At 39.8% G+C, this 8717-nt stretch overlaps 1 protein-coding gene across 1 annotated transcript; it reads left to right on the top strand.

Annotated features, from left to right (window-relative positions):
• The first annotated feature begins 270 nt into the window (after nucleotides 1–270).
• On the top strand, nucleotides 271–7330 carry LOC136676693 (uncharacterized). Its single transcript, XM_066653876.1, has 3 exons — nucleotides 271–301; nucleotides 979–1583; nucleotides 7055–7330. Exons 1-3 carry the CDS (start codon nucleotides 271–273, stop codon nucleotides 7328–7330), a joined length of 912 nt encoding a protein of 303 aa, XP_066509973.1.
• Nucleotides 7331–8717: the final 1387 nt, after the last annotated feature.

Below are 8717 nucleotides of genomic sequence, written 5' to 3'. Positions count from 1 at the left end.
TCCTTCACAGGGCGACATATACACACACATTCACTCACACAATCACACCTTTGGACACTTTTTGAGTGACCAATCCACCTACAAACGTGCTTTGGGACCATGGGAGAAATCCGGAGAACCCTGAGGAAACCCATGGGGAGAACACATCAATCTCCTCACACACAGTCACCCAGAGTGGGACTTGAACCCACAGCCTCCAGGTCCCTGGAGCTGTGTGACAACAGCATTAAGGAGAACACAGATACCAGTGGTGGACAAAGTACACAAACCATGTACTTGAGTAAAAGTACAGATACTCAAGGTAAAATATTACTCCAGTAAAAGTAGAAGTCCTTGTTGTAGATCTTTACTTCAGTAATAGTACAAAAGTATTTAAGTACTTAAGTATCAAAAGTAATAGTACTATGGCTCTAATGTCCTATTATCTGATCTGGCAACCCGTTTGGCTGTTCCTGTACCCGTTTAGAAGAAGATGTTTTGATCGCTCGGGTTTTCCTGTTTACTCGTTTCTACTGTATTTCTGTATTTATATCTGTTTTTATAACCTACTAACCATCCATAGATCTATCTTTTCGATTGTCTCCGCAGGAATATTTATTAAAGAGGCACTAAAACTGCCACCGGACCCTGGAGTAACGTTCTTGGTGTAAGTTACTAAAATCAACTAAAAGCGGTAAGTACCTGCAATTCCTGCAAATACTACTGGCTGTTTTGCCTGCTCAGAGTGTGGCATGTTTAGTTTAACCCCCTTTTCCACCTCTAGCGACAAAGATAGTGGTTGTGTTTGTACTAAGTGTCAGCTAGTTAGCTCTCTGGTGGATAAAGTGGACCAGCTAGAAGTGCGCATCCAGAGCTTATTATTGTCAAGGGATAAACAGCGAGATTCAGTGTTAGCAACTCCGGGTGCCTTAGGGAGAGTTAGCACCCCCACGACTCCGGCATTAGAGCCCTCACAGCGGGGTGAATGGGTGACGTCTCGGCGTCATAGCTGGAAAGCTAAGGCTGATGCTAACGCTGAGGCCAAAGCTAGCCCACCGGGACACCACGCTCCTCCGATTTGCGTGTCAAACAGGTTTGCCCCGCTCAGCGAAGCACCCGCTGAGGAGCCTGTTAAGAGTGCTCTGGTTATAGGAGACTCTATTGTTCGACATGTGAAATTAGCTACTCCTTTAGGGGCACCGGCAGTAACAGTTAGCTGTTTATCGGGAGCCAGAGCACCGTATATTAGTGGCAACCTTAGACTGTTAGCTAATAGGAGATATTCGAGGGTAGTCATTCATGTAGGGGCCAATGATATTCGTCTGCGGCAGTCTGAGGTAACTAAGGGTAATATTACAGAGGTGATTAAACTGGCCCAGACGATGTCCGATGCCGTAATCTGCTCTGGTCCCATACCAATGCGGCGTGGCGACGAAGCTTACAGCAGACTTTTGGCGTTAAACTGCTGGATGTCCAAGTGGTGTTCCAAAAATCAAGTGGGCTTTATAGACAATTGGTTACGTTTCGAGGGCAAGCCTGGTCTTATAGGTAGGGATGGTATCCACCCCACGCGGGAGGGTGCTGCCTTACTTTCTTGCAGCATAGCACATAGTATTTTAGTTAGTCAGCAGAGTAGTGTAGACAGCTGCTGACAATCCAGAGCTGGGACCAGGCCGCAGACAGACAGGCTAAACCGACCGTCTGCGAACTGTCTTGAGGCGTCATCCAGGTTCAACTGTATTGAGACTGTGTCTTTCCCCTGAACTAAATGTAAAAGTAGAAAAACAAAATCAGCCTGTTTCAGCAACCTAATCAATATTAAATCATACACAACACCAAGCAGCAACACCTCAGAACTAAAATTTGGGTTACTCAACATAAGATCACTAAACTCAAAAGCACTCATCGTAAATGATATTATAAGTGATCATAAATTCAATGTTTTCTGTCTCACGGAAACGTGGGTTAGACCAAATGAATATCTTACCACAATCCTCAGCAATCTCCGACCATTACTTAATTTCATATGAGCTACGTCTTAGCCATAATATATGTAAGAACCCTCGTTATTCTACAAGGCGTATAATAAAACCATCTACTGCCCTACAATTTATAGAAAACCTCCCAGTTCCAACTCCATTAGACCCAATGGACCTAGATGTACGAACTGACTACTTAGAAAATACCTGTCGATCTACTTTAGAAAAGGTAGCACCACTTAAACATAAAAGTATAAGACAGAAAAAGCTCACACCATGGTATAATGATAAGACCCGTACTTTAAAACAAACATTACGAAAACTAGAGCGGAAATGGCGATCAACCAAGCTTGAAGTGTTCCATTCTGCCTGGAAGGACAGCCTTATAGAGTATAGAAATGCCCTCACTAAAGCTCGCTCAGCATATCTGGCCTCGCTGATCTCCAATAATAAAAATAATCCGAGAGCACTGTTTAGTGTGTTTTCTAGAATTACAAAAAATCAAGCAGGTTCCGAACAACTAATTCCAGCAACTCTTACCAGTAAAGATTTTATGGACTTTTTTAATAATAAAACTGAGAATATTAGACAACAAACTCAAGCCACAGGATTAAATCCATCCTGGCTGCCACCCGATGTAAATGATATAAAATATAATGTAACTGTAAAAGAAAGACTTGAAACCTTTTACCCACTCCCACAATTAGAACTAGAGAAGATTATCACTTCCGCAAACTGTACAACTTGCACACTTGATGCAATTCCCACAAAATTGCTCAAAGAAGTACTACCAGCTATTATCGATCCTTTTTTAACTATAGTAAACTCATCCCATAGCCTGGGCCATGTACCCAAAGCTTTTAAACTAGCAGTTATTAAACCTATGATCAAGAAACCAAATCTTGATGCTAGTACACTGTCTAATTACAGGCCTATTTCAAATTTGCCATTTCTGTCCAAGATCTTAGAAAAAGCCATGGCCCAACAACTTAGTTCATATCTACATAAGAATCATATATATATGAAAAATTCCAATCTGGATTCAGAAAATTTTTTCAGAATCTTGAAAATTCACGAGTTCAATTCAAGAGCAATTATATTCAGATGCAAAATTGCGAAGCGAACTATTCAGAGGTGGAAATCTGAAGCCTTAAATTCAAAAGCAACAAAATTCAGATGCATAATTTCAGTGCAAAAAAAAATCAGTGCTACAAATTCAAAGGTGGTAATATTTTAAAGTCTGATGAGACAGATTTGCTTCTATAGTGTTTCTCTGCCTAAAGCCAATAAAACCAAAGGCAGACTTTGTTTTAACCAACTGTTGTGTAAATTTGAGACTGTAAGTAATCACGTTCAGTTCTTAGAACTGTTAAAAAAAAAAAAAAAAAAAGATTTGTACAGTTTAGTGTTTGGCTGTTTTTGAGACATCAGTAATTACTATTCAATCATATACACAGTTTACAGATCTAGATTAGATGTCACAAATCACTCACCGAGAGCTAGTTGGAGATCTATTAAAAGCAAACGAGGTCAAAACCAGAAGAAATATTCCAAAAAACAACAATCAATACAGTACATGTTCAAAAGACAAAAACACCTGTAGAAATTAGTTCCTTGTCTTCTGAGTCAATTATCAGACAGTTTTGGAATAAAAGGCAAGTTTTATTCAGGAACCTAAAAGTGAAACAACAAGGCATGTTACTCGCAGGGTCCACTCACAGGGATAGACGTAACATAATTAAAACCTGAGCACACAGATGCCACTAAACACATGCAGGTACGGTGGCCCATAGTAAACAAACATGACGATTATTTAGTCAAGTGATCTACAATGGGTATCAGGCAAAAAGTCAGAAAATCAAAACTGTAGTCTGCTTAAGAAACAGTTGTGTCAGAATTGGAGAAATCATTCAAACTATACTCTGTCTGCAACTGTGCAGGCAAAACAGAGAGCTTAAAGGAACACTGTAATATTTTTTCCTTGAAATTACAGCTTCAAAATCATTGTGATGCTTCACTGACCTGTAATATGGAGAATATATCCTCTGTCGTTGCTATTCTCAGCTCAGCACTGCAGAAACTGCACTATGAAACTTTTGGAAGAGGGTAGGAAACCACCCCTTCCCTCCTCCCTACCAATTTTAGTACAGTGCTGTAAAAGTTAATTGCACTAGGGCAGTGGTTCTCAAACTTTTTCTCGGCCTAGTAATTAAACTGTGCTTCAGTTTCTCACTTTATAATCTGTGCAAAAATGAGAAAGGCAGGTGCAAGGGCGTAGGAGTGAGTTTGATATTGGGGGGACATATTTGCTGAGTCAAAGCCCACCCCATTCCCTAAATATTAGATCACTATAAGCTGATTCCTGTAGATAAGGCAGTAAAATACTGCATTTATAATGATGTGGAACAGCATTTGTTTAACATTCATGTTAGAGAGAGTGAGACTGTTTTCCACACAACACGCTATGGAACTTTACATACTACACCACAGAAACAATGATAATAGTGGTGTATACGATGTGGTGCAGCAGTGTGCAGACTGAGACACGGCCAGATGGCCATAATTAACCTTCATCGTTATCTGTTGTGCTGTTGTTTCTGATCTCAAACCCACAGCTGCTAAAACTAACTTTATGAACCAGACTCTGACAGTGAATAGGGGGCCAGTAAAACTGATGGTTGGAGCAGTATTATATTTGCCTTAACGAAGGATGAAAGAAGACCCACGGTGTCTGACTCGCTGCCAAATCGCGTTACTAGGGGAGCCCCATGAGCAGAAAAAAAACAACAACCAAATCTTACCTTGTGTTTGAGTAAAAAACTATGTTATGCAAATGTCCTAAGCTATTGTGAATGCTTATACTTGTGTGTTGGCATCTGCATCACTCTCCAATTACAGCTCCAAACCACTAGAGATGTATTTCAAACATCTTTTTTGTTAACATTTAAGAGTTAATATTTCGGGACTTTTGAACCATGTTCATCCGACTGCAGACCAATCACAGTCGTTGTGGTAGACGTTACAAGTTACATTTCTGGAGAAGTACACATCAGGCTGTGCTGCCTACCGCATAGGTTCTGCACAAGCAATTATGACATCAATAGGTTCTACACGAGCAAAGTGTTATAATTTAAAATGAGCAAGATTTATTGATCATTATAGAGGGATTGAATTTAGGGAAAAAAATATGGGCAACGGATTTGGAATGGGGAAGTGTTAATTTATTTGAATAAACCTTGGCTGAGTCAGTACATTAATAAGGAACATAAAATATTTTTACAAGGGCGTATAATGGGAGTATATCTCAGACAAATAACAAAATAATGAAAAGTGATTTATTAATAGAGACAAAAGGAATACATACACATATTTGGTTAGAAAGATCCTATTTAAATAGGGTAGGAATTGAGAAATGACAATCGGCAGAATTAATTAATTATAAATTGTAGTTACTAACAGTAGTTACTTACATAATTTACGGGATGCTGAAATTATTTTTCCCCATTTGAAAATAAAAGATGGAATAAAACGAATTTGGAAAAAAATAATTATTGGGACCTGTACTGGACTTATTATTAAATAGTCAAGAGTTAATAAAAGCAGAGCTTGGCATGGAACAACTTCCCATGGGGGGGATAGCCTTATTGAATTGTATGCCACTTGATTGTGGTTTGATTTCTTTAATTATTTAGATAGTTTGCTGTAAATAAGCTATTAATGCTATATAAGCTTTTAGTGCTATACTAATGCCACCCAGTAAAAATGTATACGCTGAAAATCATCTTTGAATAATGAACAAATGATGTGTGCGGAGCACGAATGATGAAAAACACAAAAATGCAAATATGAATATTAGAAATAAAATGAAATTAATTGGAAAATAGTAAAAATTAACAAAGTACATTTATATTAATAATATCTCTAATAATATCTAATAATATAATAATATTTTGCCCAAGGAGAGAAGTGAGCAGAAAGAGAGGTGACTCCTGAAGAAAACTGACAGAAAACTGGGACATGAGCCAGAAATTACACACACACACACACACACACACACACACACACACAGAACCCCTTTATAGTTGTGAGAATATATATATATATTAGTAAAGAATTATGGGGAATATGCTGCACAAACAAACAAACAGACACCTTTAGATTTAATGATAACAAAGTTAGTGAGAAAGAATGAGAAAACCATATTTAGTGCATTCTGTTGATAACTTTTTAAATATTTGCAAAGTTTGCATACAATATAACTTTAGAAAATCTATAACTACTCCATTAGGACACATTCCAACACCAGATGGACCATTTAGACACATAATTAATGATTACATGGATATGGGCAAACCAATTGGGAAACACAGATACGTGTTAGTTGCAACTGATGCTTTCAGCAGATGGGTGGAAGCGCATGCAACAACTAAAGAAGATGCAGAATCTGCAGCCAGATTCCTGCTAAGGGAAATTATTCCCAGATTTGGTATACAAAATGAACGTAGCTCTGACAATGATCCACATTTTGTAAACCAAGTTATTAATATTATTACACAAGCCTTATATTATGTGTAAAATGCATGCAAGGCTGTGTGTATCATCCCCAATCACAAGGCCTGGTAGAAAGACAAAATGGAACTTTAAAAGCTAAAACTGCTCAAATATGTGCAAACAGTGGGCAAAGAGTTAATTGGCTCAATGCTTTGCCTTTGGCATTGATGAGTATGAGGATGTCAACAAATCGTGACACATGAAATGGCGTCTGATAGACCAATGCCTTGGACATATCTTAAAGCCCCAAACAAAGGACCCAATTTGGCCTTGTTGAAAAAAGAAATGCATGCTTAACAGAAATCCATAGAAAACTGTTTACTCATGTGAAAGGTGCCACAGTGGAACGCAATGCCGAAACAACAGCTGAAGGCCTGAAAGACATCCTGCCCTGTGATTATAAGCCTGCCTGTCTACATAAGGGTCTTCAGAAGGTGTTGGCAAGAGCTAAGGTGGGAAGGACCATTTAAAGTGATCCTCACCACATCCACAGTAGTCAGAGTTGAAGGCAAGAGTGTGTGGATTCACCTAAACTACTACTCCAGAGTTCCACCTTTACTGGCACCACAGACACCACCACCAGAAGAACAACAAGTTCAAAATCAGCAAACACAGAGTCAAGCCCAACAAGACTCTGCAACAGACGCCAGATCAAGTGGCATTTCCAGGCCACAAACCAGAAGTGTCACAAGACACCTAGAGACTCAGACAGCGATTCAGCTCCTGCTGAGGATGATGATCAGCAGTTCAGTGAACACGACGAAAGACAGCCGAGTGAGGACGAGGACCATGGACCAGCTCAACAGCCTGGTTCAGATTAAGTGTCAATGAGAGTCAAAATGCTATGACTGGTGAACAGTCACCCTGACTCCAACTATTAAACTATCTCAGTTTGAGATGTGAGCCTAGCGCTGTCTCAACTGCAGTTATTCAAAAAGATCATGGAAGTCACACTGCGAGTAATTGAAGGTATAAACTGTGAAGAAGTATATCGCAGTCCCATAACATTTACACATTGGGCAGATGGTGTAAGAGCTTTCAGTGACATTTCTACTGACTTTGTTTTTATTCCAGACTTGACCATTATTACTGCAAATGATTGCTGAACGATATACCATCTTAGAGGAATCAGACATGATTTCTTCTTACAAGGTCCTTGTCACCTGTCGTGTTGGCCCATTACTCCAAGAAAAGGAACCAGATGGGTGTGTTCTCCCCGTGTCCGCGTGGGTTTCCTCCGGGTGCTCCGGTTTCCTCCCACAGTCCAAAAACACACGTTGGTAGGTGGATTGGCGACTCGAAAGTGTCCGTAGGTGTGAGTGTGTGAGTGAATGTGTGTGTGTCTGTGTTGCCCTGTGAAGGACTGGCGTCCCCTCCAGGGTGTATTCCCGCCTTGCGCCCGATGATTCCAGGTAGGCTCTGGACCCCCCGCGACCCTAAAATTGGATAAGCGGTTACAGATAATGGATGGATGGAAGGAACCAGATGAAGTGAAGTGCCCCTCTCCTTGATCTGCAACTTGCCTCTATATAATCCATGAGGCAGAGATGTATTTCACATATACATTTAATTACATATTACTTAGTTACATTAGTTACACATTATTTACCAGCATGTGTCAGTCTATGTCATTAGACGCTCAATAGTTAAATTTACAAATATGATTTCGTATGGTAGCTAAGGTATGCTCTCCTGTGATTATTTTTATATTGACATAGGGCCAACTGCACTCATAAGTTGAGGCTTGGCAAATTAGTTTTTTTGACTGAGATGAAGGTTACAAAAGCTTAATTATTTTTGTTGTTGTTTCTTTTGACCTAGTTGCTCTGGACAGTGCTGACTTCTTCATCAGCCTCAGCCTGTGAATGATGCCCATGTCTAGAAGTGTTAAGGCTGAGCAACCTTAAAAGGAATACAGTGTAAAAATTGCCTCCTGAGCACCCCCTACCTGCTGCTGAATGTAATTCACTTTTACAATACTGTTGTGAAATCAAGTCTCACACAAAAGGCCATTTTTTACCACTTTGTGGCATCCCCCCTTCTTCTTACAGCACTCAGCAGACGTGTGGGGACAGAGGAGACCAGTTTCTCAAGTTTAGAAATAGGAATGCTCTCCCATTCATGTCTAATACAGGCCTCTAACTGTTCAATCATCTTGGGCCTTCTTTGTCGCACCTTCCTCTTTATGATGCGCCAAATGTTCTCTAT

This window comes from Hoplias malabaricus, chromosome 2 (assembly GCF_029633855.1).
Source record: "Hoplias malabaricus isolate fHopMal1 chromosome 2, fHopMal1.hap1, whole genome shotgun sequence".
NCBI classification, from domain to species: Eukaryota; Metazoa; Chordata; class Actinopteri; order Characiformes; family Erythrinidae; genus Hoplias; species Hoplias malabaricus.
The sequence above is the reverse complement of the archived record's forward strand: the minus strand, read 5'-3'. Positions and strand labels throughout refer to the sequence as shown.